The sequence below is a fragment of the Aspergillus saccharolyticus genome (genome assembly GCF_003184585.1).
Source record: "Aspergillus saccharolyticus JOP 1030-1 unplaced genomic scaffold BP01scaffold_1, whole genome shotgun sequence".
Lineage (NCBI taxonomy): Eukaryota > Fungi > Ascomycota > Eurotiomycetes > Eurotiales > Aspergillaceae > Aspergillus > Aspergillus saccharolyticus.
In genome coordinates, this window is record NW_020290611.1 from 114,683 (window position 1) to 137,316 (window position 22,634).

General features: G+C 50.1%; 6 protein-coding genes across 6 annotated transcripts; 3 read left to right on the forward strand and 3 right to left on the reverse strand.

Moving 5' to 3' along the window:
* Positions 1 to 3,079: 3,079 nt before the first annotated feature.
* On the forward strand, positions 3,080 to 4,863 carry BP01DRAFT_361628 (Zn(II)2Cys6 transcription factor domain-containing protein; the record flags this gene model as incomplete). Its single annotated transcript, XM_025576187.1, has 2 exons — positions 3,080 to 4,318; positions 4,390 to 4,863. The coding sequence occupies 2 exons, from the start codon at positions 3,080 to 3,082 to the stop codon at positions 4,861 to 4,863; spliced, it is 1,713 nt and encodes a 570-aa protein (XP_025435561.1).
* A 5,030-nt stretch (positions 4,864 to 9,893) lies between these two features.
* BP01DRAFT_370258 (uncharacterized protein) lies at positions 9,894 to 11,243 on the reverse strand (the record flags this gene model as incomplete). Its single annotated transcript, XM_025576595.1, has 6 exons — positions 9,894 to 10,218; positions 10,293 to 10,765; positions 10,821 to 10,888; positions 10,940 to 10,976; positions 11,029 to 11,048; positions 11,102 to 11,243. 6 exons carry the CDS (start codon positions 11,241 to 11,243, stop codon positions 9,894 to 9,896), a joined length of 1,065 nt encoding a protein of 354 aa, XP_025435562.1.
* Positions 11,244 to 13,422: 2,179 nt separating this feature from the next.
* Positions 13,423 to 14,818, forward strand: BP01DRAFT_286856 (alkene reductase; the record flags this gene model as incomplete). Its single annotated transcript, XM_025571479.1, has 3 exons — positions 13,423 to 13,680; positions 13,748 to 14,383; positions 14,459 to 14,818. 3 exons carry the CDS (start codon positions 13,423 to 13,425, stop codon positions 14,816 to 14,818), a joined length of 1,254 nt encoding a protein of 417 aa, XP_025435563.1.
* A 915-nt stretch (positions 14,819 to 15,733) lies between these two features.
* Positions 15,734 to 16,912, reverse strand: BP01DRAFT_387753 (uncharacterized protein). The gene has a single exon (XM_025577768.1). It carries the CDS (start codon positions 16,491 to 16,493, stop codon positions 16,182 to 16,184), a length of 312 nt encoding a protein of 103 aa, XP_025435564.1. The 5' UTR covers positions 16,494 to 16,912; the 3' UTR covers positions 15,734 to 16,181.
* Positions 16,913 to 17,907: 995 nt separating this feature from the next.
* erg4A (c-24(28) sterol reductase) lies at positions 17,908 to 20,043 on the forward strand. The gene is made up of 5 exons (XM_025573878.1): positions 17,908 to 17,938; positions 18,016 to 18,849; positions 18,898 to 19,229; positions 19,282 to 19,499; positions 19,551 to 20,043. Exons 1-5 carry the CDS (start codon positions 17,913 to 17,915, stop codon positions 19,560 to 19,562), a joined length of 1,422 nt encoding a protein of 473 aa, XP_025435565.1. The 5' UTR covers positions 17,908 to 17,912; the 3' UTR covers positions 19,563 to 20,043.
* Positions 19,645 to 22,056, reverse strand: BP01DRAFT_330794 (transcription factor domain-containing protein). The gene is made up of 8 exons (XM_025573026.1): positions 21,921 to 22,056; positions 21,840 to 21,863; positions 21,663 to 21,781; positions 21,229 to 21,611; positions 20,881 to 21,176; positions 20,401 to 20,835; positions 20,116 to 20,351; positions 19,645 to 20,066 (listed from the first exon to the last, which is right to left on the reverse strand). The coding sequence occupies exons 1-8, from the start codon at positions 21,966 to 21,968 to the stop codon at positions 19,652 to 19,654; spliced, it is 1,956 nt and encodes a 651-aa protein (XP_025435566.1). The 5' UTR covers positions 21,969 to 22,056; the 3' UTR covers positions 19,645 to 19,651.
* Positions 22,057 to 22,634: the final 578 nt, after the last annotated feature.

A 22,634-nucleotide genomic window follows, 5' to 3' on the forward strand; every position in this document is an offset into this window, starting at 1 on the left:
CTTTGTGCATTAAAGGGCTCTATAAGCGGCAAAGCAACAGTACAACGGCCACCAATCTCACTCGAGTCCTTCAAAGGGTGGACACGATGCAATTTCTAAGCCTTCGTCATGACATTGTTTATTGGCACTTGGCAGACTGCCACCATGTTTGCTTAGTGTCTCGGCATCTGAAAAGGATAGAGGTCAGATCAATGTGGTTAGATTTGGCTGTCCGGCTAACCTGCACAGGATATACTTCAACGACTCTTTTAGGTATAGATTTAAACCTGCATTCATTCTGCGTTAGACATCATGCTACTGTGTTCCGTGTACAGCAAAACCCTCTTTAGCTCGGCCCCAATACTCATTGATCTGCGTTCAGCTCCCCTGTAGTCATAGGTAAGTGCGGAGGCTGCGCGTATACTGGGTGCGGATTTATTCTAATCTCAATATGCTTCAGTCTATACATTAAACTGCAGGGCAGCTTGCTCGAGGATCGCCGGGTGGACGTAACCCGCTCATGGTAATGCAGGCTGAACAATTTCTCCAGTGGCCGGCCGAAAGGGTATCGTGAGGTGCCACCGTGTATGATTGTCAACAAATGCGGAGGCATTTTTGTCCCGCTAAGAATGATAATCTCTTCCCTAGAAAGGAAGAAAATTCACATCATAAGTTTATCGATACAAGATCTACTCGAGACGCACAAGGATAAGCTGAAGTACATATACTTCACTCAATTGACCCAAACCAGCCAAAGTCCGCGGAGTTTACACTTCCTCTCCGACCGACTCCGACTTGCACATCAACAGTAAAGGCCTATCTTTAGTTTCTGAAGGCTTGCGTATCAGTTCCTCGGTCCGTGTTGAAAAGGAACCGACAGGTGATTTTTCTTAGTCCGTTATGTCCAGATAGCAGACCAGCCGAGGACGCTACATCGGTGTCGGATAGCATGATCAACTTGCACCTTTGGCTCCATAACCATAAAGCCCACTTATCCGTCTTGAGCCCGAGGATCGACGCCGCGTGGGTCAACCTTGATTTCTGAGTTATTTGATTTCTCTTCTCTCCATTTTTTTTCCGCGTGGATGCAAGTGCTGATGTAAGATTTTGCCTTCAGTGGATTGACGCCGTACTTTCGTGGCCGCGCGCTCTTAATCCTGAAGAATTATAATTGGGGAGATCTGGAAGACCACTAAGCCAGTAAAGGCAGGTGAGGACTCCATCAAGGCAGCCGCCAATCCTTCAATCTAACCATACAAAAGGTATTCCTTTGTATTCATTCGTCTCACTCACTGAAGGCATGAACTGTGTGTTGCAATCTTGCAGCAGGGATGAATGCTCCCAGGTCAATTCAAGCGAAGATGCATTACACATGACATTTGATTTGGCTAATCAAGGTACATGGTTGAGGCTCTGAGCTTTCCAAACAGACCCTGAATCTCACCTGCCAATCAGAAGAATTAAACAGTTTTTCCAGGAATAAGCCTCATATCCGTGGCTTGCGCAGGGTTCATGTAAGTCAGATGGGCCCAGATTTCTATCGGTGCAGCCGAAGCAAGGGATTTTGTGGTGACACAGGGTGTCATAGTCTGTCACTTTTACTGTCCGCCCGAAGCCACGTTTCCTTTCAGGCATCCACCTGCTCTGCTACGTGCTCTCCCTGGTGGGGTATCTGGAAGACCGGATATTTTTGCTCAAGATTCGGGAACTAAGTATAGTTAGTACCTATGCATTGCAGTGTATTAGCTCAGTGGGCACCCGCTCCACTGACAGCGCCGTGCCGAGTTCTGGCCTCGAAGACCCAAGTTCATTTGGGAGGGTGGTACAAATACGCTGTGGCCAACGGTAAAACCTGAAACAGAGAGCGGGCTAACAGGCTTGCAGTTCAACAGGATTGAACTAAAACTAAGAAAAGATGAGGAAGGACCTGCACCAACACCAATGGATATTTCCCGCAGGAGCGCTATACGGTTGGTGGAGCATTAGCTTCTTCCGCTGATGGGGAATCTGCACTGGGGAATCTTTCCCTATTTCACATCAATTCAAGTCGACCGACCGTGCAGAGTACGCAAATTAGCGACAGGAAAGACTAGTGCATCCGATTGGAAAGCCACCTATGACTACGGCTGCTGCTGCCATCATACTAGGGCTGAACGAGACAGGACGACTAAGGGTACTCTCCTAGGAGTTGTGTTGGGCAAAAGAAGCCGATTCGGGCACGGAGGGGGCTTGATAGGAGCAGAAGGCCCCTGGCCGGGGACAATCACCCGCAGCCTAGAGCTATATCAGATCGAGAGATTCTATAGCAGTGACGCGCCATTTGCGGTTCGCCGTTCGCCTATCGCACCAGGCAAGGAAAGCTAAGTAAAGCCGCTAAGGCAAAGAGGCACTCACTGACTCGGCTCCAGGCCTAAGGCTCTAAGGCCCCTAAGGCGGCCAGAACTGGACTTTGATTTAACTTCTTATCGTCAGCTCTAATTATTTCACTCACTAGGGGTTTGGACGATCCCCGTACCGTCAGTGATTTGAATACTTGGTATCGTTTCCCACCCTTGCATGTGCAGGACATGTAAAAGAAGGGATTGCAATCCTTCCATCCATTGGTTTTTGTTTTGACTAAGTTCCGCGGGTTAAATCAGAGAATCGAGAATTGGCTGATTGGCATATGGTTTGCCAAGAGATATCTTGGACTGACGATACTTTATCCACCCTCCTCCCTCTAGGAAGTCCTAAATCGCGGCAGACAATCCTTCCTCTACCTTTCGTTAAGGCAGGCTGTTGGTGTCAAGCAACTACCCTCCCGGTCTCCACTACACACTCTCATACCTCCGCAATAGTTATCTTACCCACGTTGCTACCATTTATCTACGCAATGCTAGGTACTCATGCACCTCAAGTCTCGTTGAGAATGAGTCTTGAAGAGGAGAATCTCCACCAGAAAGCGAAGAGCAACCACTTTCTCCCGCCTCCTCCCTCACAACCGACAGCTGAAGGAGATTTCCGGTGCGGAATCTGCAATAAGACATACAGTCGACGTAGGCCACCCTTCTCCTATGATTCTGTCGATTGACTCTTGATTCCTTCTTGTTGCCCCGCTATCATGACCAAACTTCGTGTCTCTACCCTGGACAACCATATTGATAGCATGACAGGCGATTTGCGGGATAGACATCGTCGTCGATGCATCAAGAACATCGGCCAGGAACGCCAATCCAAGCGCAAGTCTTGTGACGCGTGTGCTCAGAAGAAGCTGCGTTGTTCCATGACTCGTCCTTCCTGTAGTCGATGTCTACAAAGTCGAAGACCCTGCGTCTTCCCAGCATCCTGTGTCCCTGTAACATCATTGGAGTCTGTCATATCCCAGGCGAATCCTGAGCTGGCTACCACATCACCCCTCACCTCCCTCTATGTTCCTCTGACTCTAACTCCGGGGAACGAGCTGTGGGCGCCCTCAGCGCCGCCTTTCGAAACTTCATCCAACCCTGACGATACATCAAGGACATCATGGAGTCCCTCAACTTCTTCCAACGTGGAATTGTTGTTCCATGGTCACAGTGACAGTACTGTGTTTTCGAATCAAGGTCACTGGCCCTATGGATCACCATCCGGCTCTGATTACTTCACTACACAGCCCGACCACCAGACGCATGATCACCTGCCTGGCATGATTGATGACTACTTTGGGTCCCCATCACAGCTGCCGTATCACTCGCAGCACGGAACTACCGCATCGTCACCCTCGGCGATGATGCCACCGACGCCAGCAACATATTCAGGCGACTCGTGCTCGTTGCACAATGGGCTAACGATGGCATCACTCTCATCCGCCTATACGGAATATGCTTGGAGTGAGGGAGTATCAGCTTACGATGATGATGAGCTCTTACCTTTGACTGCATATCCAGAGGCAGTGTCTGGTGCGGTATTTGGTGAAAATTTTATGTCTAAAGGGAGTACTGCATCCAGTAACACTGCTGGTAATGTGATTCAGGCGATGGTCAGCTTACTGAGAGAATATCCTGGGGTTGCACTGCAGCAGAAGCTGAACTCTCCATTTCTACATCCCGAGTTGCATGCTGAGGCCATGAAAACCTTAAGAGAGCCTCCGGAAAGTACACTAGCCATTCTGTCAGCCTTTGTCACCTATGTGGAATCTTACGAGATGGCTCACGGCGGGACTCGTGATTTCGACCATTTCGGCCAAGGGTTGGAGAGTTGCATTACTCCTCTCCACACCCTTTGTGTTAACCAGATACTAGATCTGTTTGACGAGACTCATCTCTTGAAAAATGGACCACGGGAGGTTACATCCACTCCGGTCCTCCAGTCGCTCAATAAGGTGCGTGCTCATGAGAGTAACCTTTTTCTGCGTTATAAACCTTATGTGCCATGCTAATCCGCTCTTTCCAGTTAATCCAGCGGCTATGCATTGTCTACGGGGGTCTTCTCCGCGCCGCTCACGAGGATGAAACAGACTGGGGGCGTTGGAAATTCGGGGAATCCCTGCGCCGAAATATCTACCTGGCGCACATCATCCAGACCTTGGCGGTCAAGACTCAACTCAATGGTCAGTCCCCGCATATTGGAGGGGTTTTCTGTGTCCACCCTCTCCTGCAAGATGAGACACTGCTGCAATTACCTTTGCCCGCGCCGGAAGAGATGTGGCTGGCGCGCAGCGAGGAGGAGTGGATAATCGCACGCACGCAATCCCTCCGGTCCTGGATGGGAACCCTGAACGGCACCATGCTTCCCAATCCTCGGACGCTGCAGCAGTGGTTGATGTTGGACGAGGTGGGCAGTATCAGCGTGTCATCGTTGCCGCCCATCACCCGAATGATCCTGGCCTGCATTAGGCTCAACAACGACCTGACAGTAGCAGTATGAGCTAGAGACATTCATCATTTTTAGGTTCTTCCTCTTTTTTCTCACTTCACCTTGCTTCTCCATACACCTTCATTTTCGTGCATATATTGATGTCTTTCATTTCTTATTAATCGCACGAGCTACACTATATCCGGGATAGAGCGATTCGAAAATCTGCAGTTCTGGCTATTTCTGTATTTTTTTTTAGGCTTGTTTTTGGCCCCTCCTTGTTTCGGCCGCTGGCTGTGTTGCAATCTGTCAATCACCCAGGGCCCGCGGTGGCAATTGAATTAGTGGAGTGGAGTGGGGAGGGGAGGGGAGGGGAGGGGAGGAAGGGAGTGGGAAGCACAGGATCGAAGCGGAGGGAACAACAACCACAAGCCCTACACCATCCGATGTGCACCATGAATTCAACTTGCAATCCCCTCCTTTTTGACTCTCAACCTATAGATTTCCTTCTGCCCACTGTCACGCCCCTTGTTTCTTGCTTCTTTTGAGGCTAAGTAACTCAAAACCCATTAGATTAGATAAGAGGGCAGCCCTAGTTTGTTACTTACAGTATAGCTAGACTAGACTAACTTAAATTAAGTCACTTAAGTTGACTTCTTAAGTGCATGTCCGCAATTCTATCAATGCGTATTGTCGACTCCGTACTCCTCCCGGCAAAAATATGGCCCGGAGCAAAATTTACTGAATCTTTGGATATTAAATTGTAAGGTAAGAAGTTTTTTTTGAGTAAGTATACCAGCCACCTCCGAGGAAAGCCGGCGAGAGTCCCTATGTGTTTTGTCTTGATGAGTATCTTAACGCCGTATTTCGGTTCTGAGCCCCCGAGCCTCACTTTCTCTACGCGCGCGCGGACCCCACCGCGGCATTCGTCATCTCTCTGTGCAGAAAACCCTCATATCTGATAGATAGATTAGGGTCCTCAAGCATGTATTCTATACGTTCAATTTAGAAGGGCCTATTGAACGGACGCCCACCGTATCGCGGTGGGTACAGGTATAAGGTGCAGAACGGACTAAGGAATACCATGCAGTTGCCCCTCTCCTTGGCTCGGCCAGCACCCCCTCCGCAACCCACTTCTTTCTTGCTGAAGATAACTTAGTGAAGGTGCTTTCGGAGGGAAGGGAGGAGGAGGAGAGCAGAACTAGCTTACAGGGTGTGTTAGATAGCGGGATTTGTGATGTGGTCGGAAACCTGCTGGATGCGGCTTCGTCTCGAGTCTCAGGCGAGGCATGATTTCATCTCACTTTCTTACTGCAGGCGAAAGAAATCAATTACCTCGGGAGAAATTAGGGAGATAATGGGGAATGGGCAATATGTGAGACCATAATTCCAACGTGTCTTGCCTGTCGGCTCGACTGTCGGCAACCTTACAGGGCCAAGGTGCTTCTTCTTGCTTTCCGCTCTCCGGGGGAGGGTCGGTCGCCACTCGTTTGCATAATGCATTGAAGGCCCGCGATGTTTTTCCACCCCAGGCGTATTGAATCGGCGAGGCCGATGAAGATCTTGGGTGGAGTGAGGGGCATTGCTCACTGTATACTGTATAGCAGTAGGATGATGCTGGAGGTGTGCTGGTACTGCAGGGTTGTCCGTGCTGTTATCGTCAAAAATTACCTTTATCGGAGAGTGGTAGAGGTAAGAAGGTATACTGGGTTAATTCAGAGTTGTTAATTGATTTCACTGACTGCAAATGAATCCTTCGTCTTGAATCGCTCAGATTCTGACGATCATTACCCTAATTCAGTCTGATCGAGAATGGCAAGTTCAGCAGGAAGAGCAACCTTGTGAATGATTGTGCTAGCTCGACTTGTGTCAGGTGTCAGTAGTGTCAGTAATTTTCCCAATGGTGAGCAAGCAAGACGGCAAAGCAGTTTTATGCTAGTTTAGTAGTCACAATAATCGCTGTGTTGCTCTCCTAGCTGACACTCAATACCAGAGCCTTGACTGAGTCGATGGCAAGAATCCCAAGCCATTCATGCGAGCCAGCTACCGAGCTAGCATGTAGGGTCTGAAACAGACATACAAACGATGATCGAGAAACATCACAAACAGCATCGGGTGTCGCCCGTCTCTGTCTTAGAGACCCACAATGGGAACCCAACACTAGCGCATTTGCTAAATCAGAATGGATTTTGAAAAGCAAGTTAAGCTTAACAATAATCATCAGAAAAAGCGGACACCCTAGTCCGGTTAAAAGGAAGTATGCAACTGAGTGAAGGGGGCGCTTATCACTCATGACTTTGTTTGTTGGCATAGATCATCTCGCAGACTCTAGTAGCCGCAGCTCCTTTGGCAATAAAGGATAGAGTGATGACATGGATTGGATGGTTCATGATCGATGGCGCTAGAAATATAGAGAAGCATGCAATAAGATAACATGATCAGTACACCATATATTGATAGAGTCGCGGGGGCGTTGTTCCTTGGTTGGTTCCTTGGTTTGGTGGGGGTTCAAGCGATATCTCGGCGAGGCGGAAAGGGTTGGGCAGGGTCTTGGAGGCTCTTAGAGGGTTTGCCTTGATGGTTGGCAAGACATGACTTGATGGATAATGTGGTTGTTGATGCCGTACGATACTGTAAGGGTATGCCTCTAAGACATTCATCCCCGTACAGAGCCCATTTTTCACTCACAGAAATTGGCTGAATCTCGTGCGGTTTCTATCTTCGATTTCATCAAAGACTGGCAATTCGCGCTAGTTCGCTCCACTCATGGGGGCCGGGCGGTCAGCGTCGAAATAGCGATGATTGTGAGAGTGACAAGCTGACCAGGTGCCGAAAGCGTTGAGCAAAGACGCGTGGATTGTATCATAGCAAGATGAATTAATTTTCCGTGACTAACCACGAATCGAACTCTAATAGAGCACGGCATAGACAGCTGAACTGGCCGGTGCTCCACTGCAAAAAAGGGACGGACCGTGACCCGGACTATCCGTCAAAACACCGCAACAAAGGGCCTGCGGCAGGCCGAGGTTCTGGAGTTGCTGGCTGAGACTCGCCAGTCACCATGTCCGACGTCTAACTGGGACCTTCGCTTGCATTGCAGCCTGGAGCCTGCAGTTTAGTGACTCTAGTCTAGACTCAGGCCGGCGATTGCCAAGCACGGCTGCCAAGAGAAAGTAACAAAGCCGGGAGATCAGGCAAAAAAAAAAAAGAAGAGGGGAGGTTCGGATCCGGGCCGGGAATACGGATAACGCACTCTGAGTCTCTTCCGTGATTCTGATTGACACTATCAAGTGAACAGATAGCCGCTCTATACACGGAGTAATACACAGATGCGGCTAATGTCCACCGAGGTGATCGACTGCTCTAGCTAGAGCTGAGGATGGTGACTGAAAAGTCGGGCCCAACTGAGTGATAGGCCAGCGTTTGTTGATAACATTTATGCTAGGTAGTGACGAAGTGTGCTGGTGTGTTTATCAATTTCATTCAAGCCATGGTCCGGCTGGTGCAACGGTTTCCCGACGGAGATTTGGGATGGATGCTGTCGTCAGGGAGGGGAGGGAAACATGGTGAGACCTGGAAAAAGAGAGTTTCTCTGGTGAACATCACGAAAATACCAGTGAAGGTTTGCGTTCCTCGTCGATTTGCGGACCTTATGGAAATAGGACGGAGTTGGCGCTCAGGAGCGAAGCACGGCGCACTCGATCGGGAATTTGTTCGGAAAAATAGTAATGTTAATTGCTAGTACGTGGAAACAAAGGCTTGGCTCGTCAAAGTATTGCAACAGTATGAGACCGTATCGCAGTGCTGACCAGGCTGAATGTGGTTCAACTTTCAACCCTTCGGTACGGTCCAATAAGATAAAATGGACATTGCTCTGATACCCCCGTCGACCATCGAAGTCGAGAAGAGGGAAGACAAGCGTCGCCTGTGTCAAAGACAGTCTCATGCCAGTCTTAGGCAGTACTTTAGGCATGGCCTTGATCTCATCTTGATACCAATGCTTCAGCGGAGTACACCGCGTGGCCAAAGCTGCGTTCTTCGTTGTATAATCCCACCGGGTTCAGGTCAGTGTGAACCCTGAACAAGATTTGACATACAGTTCAGGCTCATTCAGGTATCGAAAGAGAAGCTTAGATTGACCCATGTGTTGTGGTAGCTGTGGGTTTCCCTTTGTGTCGTGTTACCGAGATTATTCCGAGGTCAAACGCGCGGTCTGATGCAGACATTTTGTTATCATCCTAGTGTACTCCGTAGCTGATGCGAATGATCCCTGCCTCTGAGCAAAGAAGGCTACAATGATAACCCACCCACGTGAGCATCGATATCCATGTAATGTGGCATCTATTCTGACAAGTTGTGCATTAGCATTATACTAGCTGGAGAACTTTTGAGCCAGCCACGATCGAGTGGAAAAACGACAAATCAGAAATGACAGCTCACTATAACTGTCCTATCTTAGCAGACTCAAGTGGAAGAACGAACCAGAAGCTTAGTCAGTGTCCCTTAGGACCAAGGCTGCGATGTAACGCTCGTTGATTGCTTGCATGGTAAGACATGAAGAGGATCGGTATCCTGGGACGGGACATACGGGTATAACAACATGGAATACCGCACCAGTAGATTGAGACCAAGCTTTTCATTGCTTGGTAAAGCTTGGTAAGAATTGTCCTGATAAGAGTTTAGTTGCACTCGCAGTGGGATCGTATAGGCCCTGCAGCAAGGATGTCGTGGAGAAGCTAATTTGAGTGGGTAAGTAGCCATAAAATGGGAGGCCGAGCCCAGGTCCCTCGTCCCTCCCAGTTAGGAGGCGAATCATGTGAGCGGGCTAAGGGTCAACCTTCCTTTTGTACTTCTTTATAGTAATTCTTCTGTTACCCTCCCGAGACTCATCATTGATCCAAGAGCCCCGATCTTCGTTCATCATGATATTTAGTCTGTCTAATTATACATGTCCACTGCGGACTTCCATTCAGAGCCATAACTACAAACATAGATTAGTTTCGTCAAGCACAACCAGGGGTATATCCCAAAAACATGATAGACATGAACATAAGGAAAAGGTAAATAGAAATGAGAGTAATCCGCCTAACTCCAACCTATGGCTACCTATTCACCACGACCTCCACCGTTTGTGATACATCAATCGTCTTCTGGATGCCACCTGTTTCCGCACTGGAGGCCAGATCCAGCCCACCCGCAAAGGTAATGAGGTGACTCTGATCCGAAGCAGATTCGAGCCCATCGGCCCGCCGCGACGTGCCCATGGAAAATCGTTTACTGCCTCCGTTCTTCATCTTGCTCAATTGCATAGAAGAATTAGGCTCATATCGCTCGGAACTGTAGTAGCCCTTCTTCCAGAGCTTGTTGATAAGGATGTTGATTGTAGGAAGACAGGCGCAGATCAAGGCGACGCCTCCTTCTGCGTTTCTAGTGAAATAGGTCAGTATTATCATTGCCTCAGGCGGAATGAATCCATTGGTTGGTGGGATTTGAGATCTTACCCCGACAGGATGACACAGGTGAACACGATGGTTTGATCTCTCGAACTGCCATCTTGAACCACCAAGACCAAGCGATAGAGACTAAATGCAGTGGCAAGTCCACCGGCAGAAAGCATACCAATGACCCGCAGTTTCTTGCTGCGGGACATTTGCAAGGACCAGGTCAAGGGAAGAGGCAGAATGAGGATAATTAGGTCGGAAACCACACTTATGACCGAATCGGCAATCAGTGCGGCGCGCTGGTTTAAACAGCGGGCGTTAGGACTGCCAGTCCAGTATCCTGAGATGGGATCACACATCCGAATTTTCACGATCTCAGCGATTACATAGTATATGCACAGACAGCCGAGGAAGAAGTAAATCATGAGAACCTTGGTGCGATAAGGAGCGAAAATGCGAATCAAGATGGAGAGGAGAGCGACTTTGACCAGGAGGGCCATGGGGCAGTAGAGCACGGTGGCAATGTAGCAGAACTGCAATATGTAACAAGTCAGATACTGTCAGATGCTAAGGACCGGGTCGACATACCTTGCGAAAAAGGATCTGGTTTGCAGTCGAGACATCATCGATATGGTATCCTCCACCATATTTTCCCACTGAAAAGATGCGTCAGTCAAGTCAAGGGTGAGGGACTGCAGAGGACTCACCCAGCATGGATGTGGCACAATATCCCATGAACAAAATCTACTACATATTAACACTGATCTCGGTAGCAAAGTTTCTTGGTTTGTCATACCCATGCCGACAAACAAGACCCTAGAAGATGTCAGCCTCATGAAGGAACTTGCCCGTAGGTCATAGGAACGTACAATCCTCCACCCCCACCCATTGTTTGTAATATGTACGGATTGAGAATCGTAGAATCACAAAGAGACTGACGATCGGGATACACAAGCACTGTGTGATAAGGTTGACGGTCTTTAAGACATCTTTAGGATCGCTGACAGTCATGACGCCTGGGGTAAACGGGGTGATAACGAATGAATCCCCCCAGAAGTCGAGATAGCATTGACGAAGGGAGTCAGAACTCCATCGCACGTTCGGTGGGGGAGCCCGTTACATTTGTATTATAAATAGGCGAGTCCCAGCTCCATCGCCCAAGTGTCATTGCGCCTAGAGTGTCTCTCAGGGACAAGCACTGATGAAGCCCACCGTGGCGATTCTGATAGGTGCCAGCCGGGTGTCTAGAGAAGCTCAAGTTTGGGTCGGAAGATGGGAGAGGGAAGCCGAAGTTGTTGACCTCCAGTCACAGTGTCGCAGCACGCAAACCGTCGTGATAATCGACCCACTGCGCTGTCGATTGAGAAAACAGAGGGAAAAACCTTAAGCTGGCCGGGCGGGATTCCAGGGGAAGGATTCAATAAGGAAGAACAAGAGGCAGTAGTGGGTGTCTGGGACCAGCTGGGTGGTTACTGACTGGGTCAAGGGACTTCAAAGATTGAGCCTCCACAGCGGATCGATCGTGATAGGTGCAGGAAATGGATATCCATCTCGATTGCTCGTTTTGGGAAAGATGAACAGAGAACGTGACGCTAGAGAGGAACGAGCGTCTCGGAGGAAGAGTTTGTAGAAAGGAGATGTACTACTCCGTCCGTGTTGTGGTCATACTCGAGCCAGCACGAGCCCGACTCGAAATGTTGACAATTCCCTGATCAGGAAAGGAAAGGTACCTCCCTCACTCTACCGTCTCTTTTTCTCTGTCCCGGACGGCTCAAAATAGCGGAGACAGAAGAAGTTTCACTTATCCCTGACTTTTGCATCCGAATGTGCCGACGTCCCCAGCCTTGGCTCATTCTGATGGTGTTAAATTAATTTCCTTTTCATCCTTCGGAGATCATTCATCCTTCAGCCCCGTGAAAGCCCGTGGATTTAACAGTTTAGGGGAAATGCACACGCTGCGATGACAATGGCCTAGCAATAACGACGCCACCACTAACTACTGATACATCGGTACAAATAGCTTTGCAGACTACTGCATCAAGGCATCTTACGCGACGTAATGGCGCAAATGAACAATCCCTAAACTTTAGCCACGCAAACTACTGATGCAAGCGTCAATCATGGGTGAATGTCCAGCCGCGCTAGATGATCCGCCAGTTATGGCGCCGGGTCCGATGGGACAGCGGTAGCCACGCAGTGACCATTGGGGCCATTTTTAGACAACACAACCAAGGCCATTGCGGTGCCACAAGAAAATTCCAGGCAGGTCACTAGCAGGTGTCGGATCAACTCATCAATCCAGTTGGACTTGGCTGAGACGCCAACGCGTGCTCGAACAAGCCCTAGACAGACTAAAATGCGTGCCAAGCCGATCGGGCCTGGTTTTTGACTTTCGCTTCTGGCCGAGAGTGGAGAATTGACCTCCGCTCAGTCGGGAATGGCTGAAGTGAGGCGGTGGTTGGCGTTTCCGAGGACCGCGACCAGGGTTGAAAGGGGGGTGATTTGAATGATGGTTGGTAACCACAAGCAAGGGGTTGGGGGGTACAGAACAATGGTTGTCGAACCGCACGGTTGGCCGCACATGGATCTATATGTCAGCACATTATCATCACTTCCCCAACTTTTACTTTCAGAATCACTATCTCCCTTCCTTGTGGGCGTCAACCCCAAGAAGAGAATTAAAGACCCGATCGTCACTTATCGACCCCCTCCTCCCCTCCTTCTCCTCCTCCTCGGCCAGCCGGAAACACGGTAGCGGACAGTCTGCTCCACTCTCCAAGGTTCAAACCCGTGTCTCTCACTCTCCATAATTTCTCGTATCCGCTACACGTTGCTGGTTGGATATTTTCAAGGAGACTCAAACCTGTCAGGCTCCATCTGTCATACCCGTTGAGGAAATGGCACCTGTTGGTCCCCGTTTGACTCCCCTCTCTCGGGCCATGGCCGAACCAGCAACTCAGGATGAGAGAAAAGCGGATTTCACGAGGAAGTGAAAATCCACGAGCCACCCGGCGGGAAGAAAAGCCCACCACGGCGGCCATTGCTATCCGTGGTTTTTCCCCATCTTGCTCCCCTTTCTGAGGAACTGTGCCTTCACGAGATTGAACCACTGTTCGTCTCTGCCTGCAGCCACCGCATCCATCGCACAGAACTTTAACCCACTCTCCACACCAAAAAAAACCTAGTAGTCATGACTGGCGATCAGCTTCTTCGAGAACAGTCCAAGCTCTTCCAGCCCTTGGCCATCGCTAATGGCAAAATCCAACTCAGCCACCGAGTGGTTCATGCCCCTTTGACGCGCAACCGGGGCGAGCCTTTGAATCCGATCAGTACGCCTGAAAATCCCAATCGAATCTGGTATCCCGGACAATTGATCGTCGAATACTATCGTCAACGCGCAACCCCAGGGGGTCTGATAATTTCCGAGGGCATTCCCCCATCGCTTGAGGTAATTAGATCCGATCCGAGCTTTTGCTGCTCTTTCGATGCGCATCCGGGTCTAAGTCCACCGTTAGAGCAATGGCATGCCAGGTGTCCCCGGTCTATTCACCCAGAAGCAAGCCGCAGGATGGAAAGCCGTGGTTGATGCTGTCCACGCGAAAGGCGGATATATTTACTGCCAGCTCTGGCACGCCGGCCGTGCCACTATCCCTCAGATGACCGGATCGCCCGCTGTCTGTCCCTCCGCCAGCGTCTGGGACTCGCCCACAGAGTGTTACTCCCACCCCCCGGTGGGCTCGACCGAGCCAGTGCGCTACGCAGACTACCCGCCCATTGAACTGAGCATTCCCCACACCAAGCAGACCATCCGAGATTATTGCGACGCCGCTAAGACCGCAATGGATATTGGGTTTGATGGAGTCGAGGTCCACGGTGGAAATGGATACCTTCCCGAGCAGTTCTTGAGCTCGAACATCAACAAGCGCAGTGATGCGTATGGTGGCACTCCTGAGAAGCGTTGCCGCTTTGTGCTCGAGTTAATGGACGAGCTCGCGCAGACGATTGGTGAGGAGAACCTCGCCATCCGTCTCTCGCCGTTTGGTCTATTCAACCAGGCGCGCGGCGAGCAGCGCATGGAGACCTGGACCTTCTTGTGTGAATCGCTGAAACAGGCCCTTCCCAACCTCTCATATGTCAGCTTTATTGAGCCGGTGAGCATCACCTCTGCCCTGCCCACTGCCCCTCCTAGATGTGATTTCCGGCTGACACTTTGGTCTCGAACTCAGAGATACGAACAGATCTTCTCCATAGACGAGAAAGACACCTTTCTCCAGAGCTGGGGTCTCTGCAACGTCGACCTCTCCTCCTTCCGCCGAATTTTCGGCTCCACACCTTTCTTCTCCGCTGGCGGATGGGACCAGACCAATTCGTGGGGGGTGCTGGAATCTGGCCGGTACGACGCCCTGCTGTATGGACGGTACTTCACGAGTAACCCGGACCTGGTGGAGAGGTTGCGCAAGGGTATCCCCCTCACGCTGTACGATCGCAGTCGGTTTTATGGGCCGTTTGAAGACAACAGAATCTGTTATGCGGACTATGAGCCGGCTCAGGGCCACGACGAGGCAGAGGTCCGCGGACGGCTGTGAGGGGTATTCTCACCCGTCAGACACACAATCTGTGATCAGGACAAAGCTTTTAGTTTAGTTTGTGCTCTGCAGCGATCTCTTGACGAATCAATCACGAGCTGGATACCTTCTTTTGTTATTATAGAGGATGCCTGCGTGTGTCGAAGGACTCATGGTACATTCCGATTCCTCGTTAAGGCAGCGCGCCGAACCAGTCTAGAAATCACTTAAGAGGTGTCATGTAGTTAGTGAAAACAACATGACAAAATCTTGCCGCGTGCTGGACGCACAGCTTACCCACACCCCCCTTGCAACCTGACCAGGATTAAGGATTAGGCTCACCAATTTGCATCAATTCCTCTCGAAAATTCTACCTAAGCCGGCAAAGACCAATTTGCATTGCTATCAATCGGACGGGGCCTGCACCCCCTTCCCCAGGAACCCACGATCATGCACATCCCCTGCTGCTCCCGCTCCCTGGCCCCTGCCGCTGATCCCAATACCTCCGATCATCCGAGACACCAAGAAGTAATGTCTTTCCAGCCCAATCTCCAATATCACACCACATCCTAGAAAAATTACCTCTGACTCATAGTCAGGAATTGCATGATAGCGGATCGGGGCTAATTTGTGCGAGAGGGTCTACATTAATCTATCTGGGGCGCTCGAGTCAAGTCTTGTGAGGATTGGGTTGAGTCAGGATGCGAAGGAATTTTGCATACCTCCGCTTGTGGGTCTTGTCTTCACTTGAGCTGTTAGTTTGAAGGCTTTTCTTAGCGGTTACTATGGGATTTATTCATGACTGGGAAGATTGGGTTGTGTTTTGGGGTCAGAGGAGGGTGGTGAGTTTGGCTTTGCGGACATTGGGGGAGCTAGGCTTCAGCAGAAACAGATGGAGGAGGATTGTTCTCTAGTAAGAGGGCTGTGGTGACTGTGCTAAATTGATTCTTGGTCAACAGGTACCTAGACGAAAGGGCAATGAAGTGGGATGGACTGGAAGCCTTTGTTGTCGGATACGTGACTGAGACCACGACAGGTGGAAACATTGCCAGAGATCTTCATTCCGCATTGGCGGTCACATCGAACGACGACTCGAGGTATACAAATTCATATCTCATGCACATTAGCAGCAGCGAAACATACTGAACAAACGCAGTCAAAAGTAAACACAGGCCATCCTCCCCGAATCGAAATTCGGAAGCCATATTATAACCCTCCACACTCCGCCCAAAGCAAGAAATAAGTAGGTATTAAAACAACAACAAAACCAACCAACCTAGACCCGCAGAAATGAGCAAAAATCCCCTTCTTCTTCTTCTCCTCCTCCTCTTCCTCCTCCTCCCTCCTGCTTCTCTCCCAACTCGACCGGCCACACCAGTCCTTCTCAAACCCTCTCCGTTCCCGTATGAGCCTGTACCGGATAAACCACCTGTTCAGCCTGTTTCACCGGGAGGTCGGTGCCATGCGCTTGATAATAGTAGGGCGACTGTCCGTACTGTGCCGCCACCACCTGCTGCGTCTGATACTGGACGTACTGCTGCTGCTGCTGGAAGTGCTGGGCACGGGCCTGGTCCTCTTGTTTCTCGCGCTTGCGGTCCCGACGGTACTTAATCAGGAAGTAGATGAGGCATCCGACGAAGATGCAGAAGAGGATGGGGATGATGATGATTTTGCCGATGATTTTGGCAACGCCCATGGTTGAGATGTGGTTTGCGGTGAAGTCGATGAGACCTTTTGGAGGTGGAGAAGGGGGTATATGGATATTGAGTGAGTTGGCTATGGAGTTGACTGGCTTTTTCAAAGGTTGTGCTTGGACTGAGGAGAGTTGAAAGAGGAGGGGCTTCTGTCAGGCTCTGCTCTACTAGTTATATTATCCTTTCTTTCCAGTCTGTGACCTTCGGTTCTATCGTTAGGCAATCACGTTTTGAAGACCTAGCAGTGGTTCTCACTCTGGGAAGCAGAGTCGGACAACGGAACCTGAATAACATGCTGGTCTCTGCTGCTGGGCGCTACATTGCGCCGTATGATTGGGCAGGTTCGATAGGATTTGGTGAGGGAGAGAGGGGGAAGAGTCGATATCGAATATGCGGGCGATGGCTTATGCATTCTTCGAAGACTCGTCACCTGCATTGCAGTGCGTTGTGATTCCAGTGGAAAAGCTTAGCTGGGGGGTGGATTGGGGAGATCTGGTGAGCTTGGAGTGAGCGGTTTTCCTGTTAAGCCAATCATGGGGATGGGTTTGCCGCCGCGGGAGGGACAGTCCATGCAGCTGAGAACAAGACTCGACCCATAAGGCTGTAGGGCCACGAATGATAGTCGAGAGAGACTTCGTGATCAGTGACTGCCTGGTTATTGTGTAGTTGGGCGGTTGCGAACAGGAATAGGGAAAGAGTCGGTGGCCAATGTTCTGGCCGGATGGACGCTCGTGGGGGGTTTTCAGGGCATACTTAGGCGAAGAGCATTACTTTGGCTAGGCAAGCGTACGCATTCAGCAGAACTCGGCAGATTTGTACTCCGTACGTGATTTGTATAAAAGAGGGTCCTTCGATCAAAGAGACTGGGACTCGAAAGCGGCACTGATGTTACTAGCTTCCCAGGACGGTGGCGCCTGCACTGCTACCAAAGAAGCTCTGCAGATGAAACCACTCCCTCAGAGCCGAGAGGCAACTGCTCTACAGACATCTGCAACAATTGATCCGGAAGAGGAGATGTAAAAGGGAAGGCAGCAAAAGAATCGTCAAAAACATACAACAGAAGGGATTCGCTGGTGGTCACCCACCCAACTACTAACCTCCCGGCGTGTGGCTTGAGGACGGCTGAGCGGACGGGAAGCCCTATTTTCCACACCCTGTGGTCGTATGTGCTTGACAAACTTGTGCAATGGCTATTGTAGCAGGTTTCTTTGGTCCAGCTTCAACTCCCACCGTTTCCCCAGACAGTAACAAGAACCGGTTGGGGCGGCCGAGGATGCCGCGGGCTCCGCGGACAGCACGGAGAGCACGGCGAACACGGAGTGCTTGCTGTTCAAGAGTATGGAATTAGGTAATGGCAAGCTGCATATAAGGCGAATGGACATCCCTGGATAGTCCAAGGAATTAACTAAGCAAAAACGAAAATGTATGCCGTTAGCACTGCTGTGAGGTGCGTGCCCCCTATCCATCTGGTCTCATCCGTCGAGCAGAACGTACTGTATAGATTCTGATATTTACGGGCTGTAGCCAGCAATCCGAATTGGATCGAGCCAAAGGCAAAGAGCGGCGACGCGACTCAAGTATCCCTCGAAATGCAGACGAAAAGAGTACCTTCGAGTTTGGGGGCGCCCCGGGAGTGGCGCTTTTGATGATTGGGTTTCCGCTCCTCATGTACTACATGTACATTGGGGCAACGTTCTATGACGGCCATCTTCCTCTGCCAGGACCGGAACAGTCACTCTCTGATTTCACACTGCATCTCTTTAACCTCGCCCACACGCATGCCTTTCCCCACCGCAGAGCCTGGGTCATATACTGGACGTTTCTCGTGTTGGAAGGACTCGGTTACCTCTATCTGCCCGGGGTATACGGCAAGGGCAAGTGCTTGCCCCATCTGAATGGCAAACAACTCGATTATTACTGTTCAGCCGCTGCCTCGTGGTATGTTACTATTGTGGCAGCGTTGGCCCTGCATCTCACCGGATTCTTCCCTTTGACAACCCTCGTCACTGAATTTGGGCCTCTGATGTCCGTCGCCATATGCTCCGGGTTTCTCGTTTCCATTGCCGCATACGCCTCTGCCCTAGGAAGGAGAGCACAGCATCGCATGACAGGATCGCATGTTTACGACTTCTTCATGGGTGCGGAGCTGAATCCCCGTCTGTTCCGGTGGATCGACATGAAGATGTTTTTTGAGGTTCGCATCCCATGGTACATATTATTTCTGTTGACCTTGGGTACGGCATTGAAGCAATGGGACGAGCTTGGCTATGTTTCAGGCGAGGTTGCCTTCTTGCTCATGGCACATTTCTTGTATGCAAATGCCTGCGCCAAAGGCGAAGAGCTGATCATCACAAGCTGGTGGGTGATTTCCGTCGCTTCGGACGCGCTTTTCTGACCGAGAATCAGGGATATGTACTATGAAAAATGGGGCTTCATGCTCATCTTTTGGAACCTCGCCGGTGTTCCTATGAGCTACTGCCATTGCACCCTGTACTTGGCACATCACGACCCCTCAACCTACCGATGGAACCCAATGGTCTTGGCTGTTTGGGCTATTCTTTATCTGTTCTTGTACTGGGTCTGGGATACTTGTAATAGTCAGAAGAACATCTTCCGTGCTCAAGAGAGAGGTGTTTCTGTGACTCGCAAAACATTCCCGCAGCTTCCGTGGAGATCAGTCAAGAACCCAGAGTCAATCCCTACCAAGACCGGAGACTCTATTCTGTGCAGCGGTTGGTGTACGTGGTCCCGCTCTCTGATGAATTTCGGACTATGGCTGATACTTCTTAGACGGAATGGCCCGAAAGGTTCATTACACGTGTGATTGGTTTTTTGCATTCTCGTGGGGACTGATTACCGGGTTCAACTCGCCATTTCCCTGGTTCTACTCCATATTTTTCACCGTGATGATTATCCACCGTGCTCGCCGCGATATTGAACGCTGCCGCGAGAGGTACGGTGAAGCATGGCGCGAGTACGAAAGACGGGTTCCCTATCTGTTCATCCCGGTGAGTCGTCCCGTCATCTGAAATCTTGAGCTGAGGCTGATCTGAGGCCAGTATGTCTTCTGAAAAGTAGACTAAAGACGGATTAAGGCCCATACATCGAGGTGTGCTGCTGTAATTAGAGGAGTATGTATCATAATTCTAACTGGAGATGTTTAGCTCATGTAATCTGAACTTAAGATATCCATCACCGATCGATTAGCTCCAATGAAATCGTTCAGAAACATGGAGATGTCAGTCTGATTCATCAGGGAATCAAAAGTGTCTTCCGGCCAAGAGACATTGGGGAAGGCGATATTAGTCGCCCCATCCGCAGCTGGCATAACAAGTGATCCATCTTGGTGGCGTTCAATGCCAGACAATGTTTGCCGTGACTTGACCAAGACTTGGGCAGCCTTGACAAATGCTTCACAGACTGTATACAGGTGCAACGAGCCTCGCGAGAGTCCCTTGATCAGCTCTAAGGAGCTGACAGTATCCTGAAGGAGGGCCAGGTCAACGGCGCTTGCGGTGGTAATAGCATGGGTGAACACAATGATGAAAGGTGTGAAGGAAGGGTAAAGAAGAATCCTGTTGCCTGGTCAGCATCTCTCGACTTCAATACTGAGGGAAGACGTACCAATTAACATATTCGGTCTGCTTGTGAGTTTGCCGACCGCGGAAGTATGTGAAGCATTTGAGGTGACTGTGTAGTGCTAATGTAGCGATCTCGTAGCAACGAGACGAAATTGCCATAGCATCACCTGGTCGTGTCTGAGCGCGGTAAATGACCGTCAATACAGAGTAGGCAATGAAATCTGCACAGGCCGCAATTCCGTGCAAAGAGTCAGCATAAAGACCCATGCTTACGTCGATCTGCGATCAGAGTTAATCCTGAACTCAAACAGATAGGAAAGAGCCTCACTGCTAGCAATTTGTCCCGAACTGCCTCTAGGTCTGAGGAAAGTTTTTCTATCGCTGCAGCTCTTTGCTCATCGCTAGCTCGGAAAGCAGACGTAGAATAAAGTTGATCATAGACTCTGCCTTGAATTGTGGCAAACTCCATGCGAACAACACTCATCAAGTCCCAGGGGCGTTGCTTAGGGTCCTCTGATGGCGTGAACAACTCTGCATCGATGTCATGATCTTGAAAGTGAGACGTCAAGCCGATATTCAAGGAAATGTTCTTGTCAATAGTGTACAGTGCCCAAAAAGCATGGCGCTTAGCCTCCGCAGTCGGTAGTGGGTCGTTTCTCAATGCTGTGCGCCTGTGTAGTCCCATGGTTTGACACATATTGAAGGCCAATGACAAGTATGTCCAGCAGCGCTGAATATCAAATTCTTCTTGTGATTTGGTGACCTTTGATACTTAGCCTAGTTCCAGCATGGATCTTGAGCTACTTACCCCGATCAGCAGAGCCTGTATCTTCTCCAAAGTTGGATCGATCATGATTGTGGGGCTAGCAAGACCTGCATCGAGCTGTGTCTCGCAAATTTCCAGTGCTGACGATAAGTTATAACGCCCGAGGTCAGGGTCTTGTGCGTGTAAGTAGTCGCGGATTATATAGTAAAATAGGCCATAGAAAAGTGCGAATGTCCCGGCGGGAACAGGTTCAAGCGGGAAGTATATGGAATGACACAAAGTCTCTATGCGGGTTGCATCAAACCAAGACTGGCTGACCAGAGTGAAAGGAGGTTGAGCTGCCTTGCGTCAGTTGCCTATCACAGCGAGACAGGTCAGGTATGGATGAACCTTTGACTTTCTTCACCACAGCGACAACCAACTCGACAGGAAGCAATATCTCCTTTGGCTGAGTAGCTGTCTGTGTCTCCCCCTGGGTTACTGACGCGCGGTGTTTATCAAGGTTGGTCTTGAGGGACGCAAGTGCGGCCGACACGTAGTCACCTAACTGGCTATTATGCGAAGTGTCTGCGGCAGAATAGGCAGCATCCCTAGCGACGAGTGTCTCATGGTGAAAAGACGAATGGCCTTCGAAAGGGGGTATTGTAGGTCCTGACGGTGTTGGCTCTTGAACCGGCCTGATTGGACCAGATGAACTTGATGGACATATGATTCGCTCGAGCGTCTTCTGAATTGTGGCGAGCTGTTCTTGCAACGCGGAGAATCGCTGCTCACTACACAGCAGATCAGCTTCACAGGTCTACCTGGGGTTCCTATCTTCATACTAGTCATTTGGTGTATTGCTCCGAGGGGAGTCTGGAGCGGTCGACGGCGTTCCAACTGGTCTGCACGGTATCCCCAAGGTGCCACAGCTCGAGCAGGGACTAATTTTGTCGCATTTGATCTAATTCTCTGCTGATCAGATGACGGTTCGAGAGCATAGTCTCGTGGTAGTAATATACCTTGCGAATACGGCAATTATCGCACTGGGTTAGGTCAATACTTTTTATTGCACTCGAAGCTCAGTGGAGGATCATGCCAACCGCGCGGGCCCGAAAACTGCGGGCAGTGGGTGGAGTCCCAGAAACCATCCTCACAAAAGAGTACTTCTTAGATTATAAGCTCATGCGACTTGTTCACCAGGTATGAAATGGTATGTTCGTTCATACAGAAGAGAAGCTGGCCGCAATGCAATTGATCATGTTGCCAGGCAAGCTCTTTGGTGATGGATGGATAAGGGAAGCCCGCGCTATGCCTGTATGGGATATACAGACACGTGACTCCTTTGACAACCTCGGACTAGCGCCATCCTGAGCGCTCCGCTGTATCGTAAATTGCCTAAAGTGGACGGTCGCCTGTTGCTCGGTTGAGTGGCATCTGAAGCTCTCGGAGATTCTCCGTGGCAGACACGCTACATGTCGGCATCACTGCGGTGCGCGACTCAGCTTTTCGGCAAAATTGACAGGCTTTGCCCTCATAGTAATCGCAATTTATGCTGGTATGTTATCAACATGATTGTACTCTCTCCCAGGTAGTATGAAGGCTAACTTTCACTGTCAAGGACAATAGGTGATAACTCACCAAGCAGCAATTTCTCAGTTACTGAACTCGGCTCAATAAGCTCAAAGTTAAGCATCATGGCTAGCAGCTTCTCGGCTCCGTCGGATAACACCTGATTCTACCATCTCAGCATACAGCCTGAATGCAGAATTTAGCATGATGTCACTTCCCCCCACGCTTGTCGTCTGATAATGCGG

Excerpts from the sequence above, each read along its gene's own strand:
- BP01DRAFT_387753 (XM_025577768.1), bottom strand. The coding sequence starts at position 16,493 with ATGGGCGTTGCCAAAATCATCGGCAAAATCATCATCATCCCCATCCTC.
- erg4A (XM_025573878.1), top strand. The coding sequence starts at position 17,913 with ATGTATGCCGTTAGCACTGCTGTGAG. Across the intron at positions 18,850-18,897 it reads GAGCTGATCATCACAAGCTG|GGATATGTACTATGAAAAAT; the intron begins GTGGGTGATTTC and ends ACCGAGAATCAG. Across the intron at positions 19,230-19,281 it reads TATTCTGTGCAGCGGTTGGT|ACGGAATGGCCCGAAAGGTT; the intron begins GTACGTGGTCCC and ends GATACTTCTTAG.
- BP01DRAFT_330794 (XM_025573026.1), bottom strand. The coding sequence starts at position 21,968 with ATGGTTTCTGGGACTCCACCCACTGCCCGCAGTTTTCGGGCCCGCGCG. Across the intron at positions 21,612-21,662 it reads AGCAATACACCAAATGACTA|TGAGCAGCGATTCTCCGCGT; the intron begins GTATGAAGATAG and ends TCTGCTGTGTAG. Across the intron at positions 20,352-20,400 it reads TTCGGGACAAATTGCTAGCA|ATCGACGTAAGCATGGGTCT; the intron begins GTGAGGCTCTTT and ends CTCTGATCGCAG.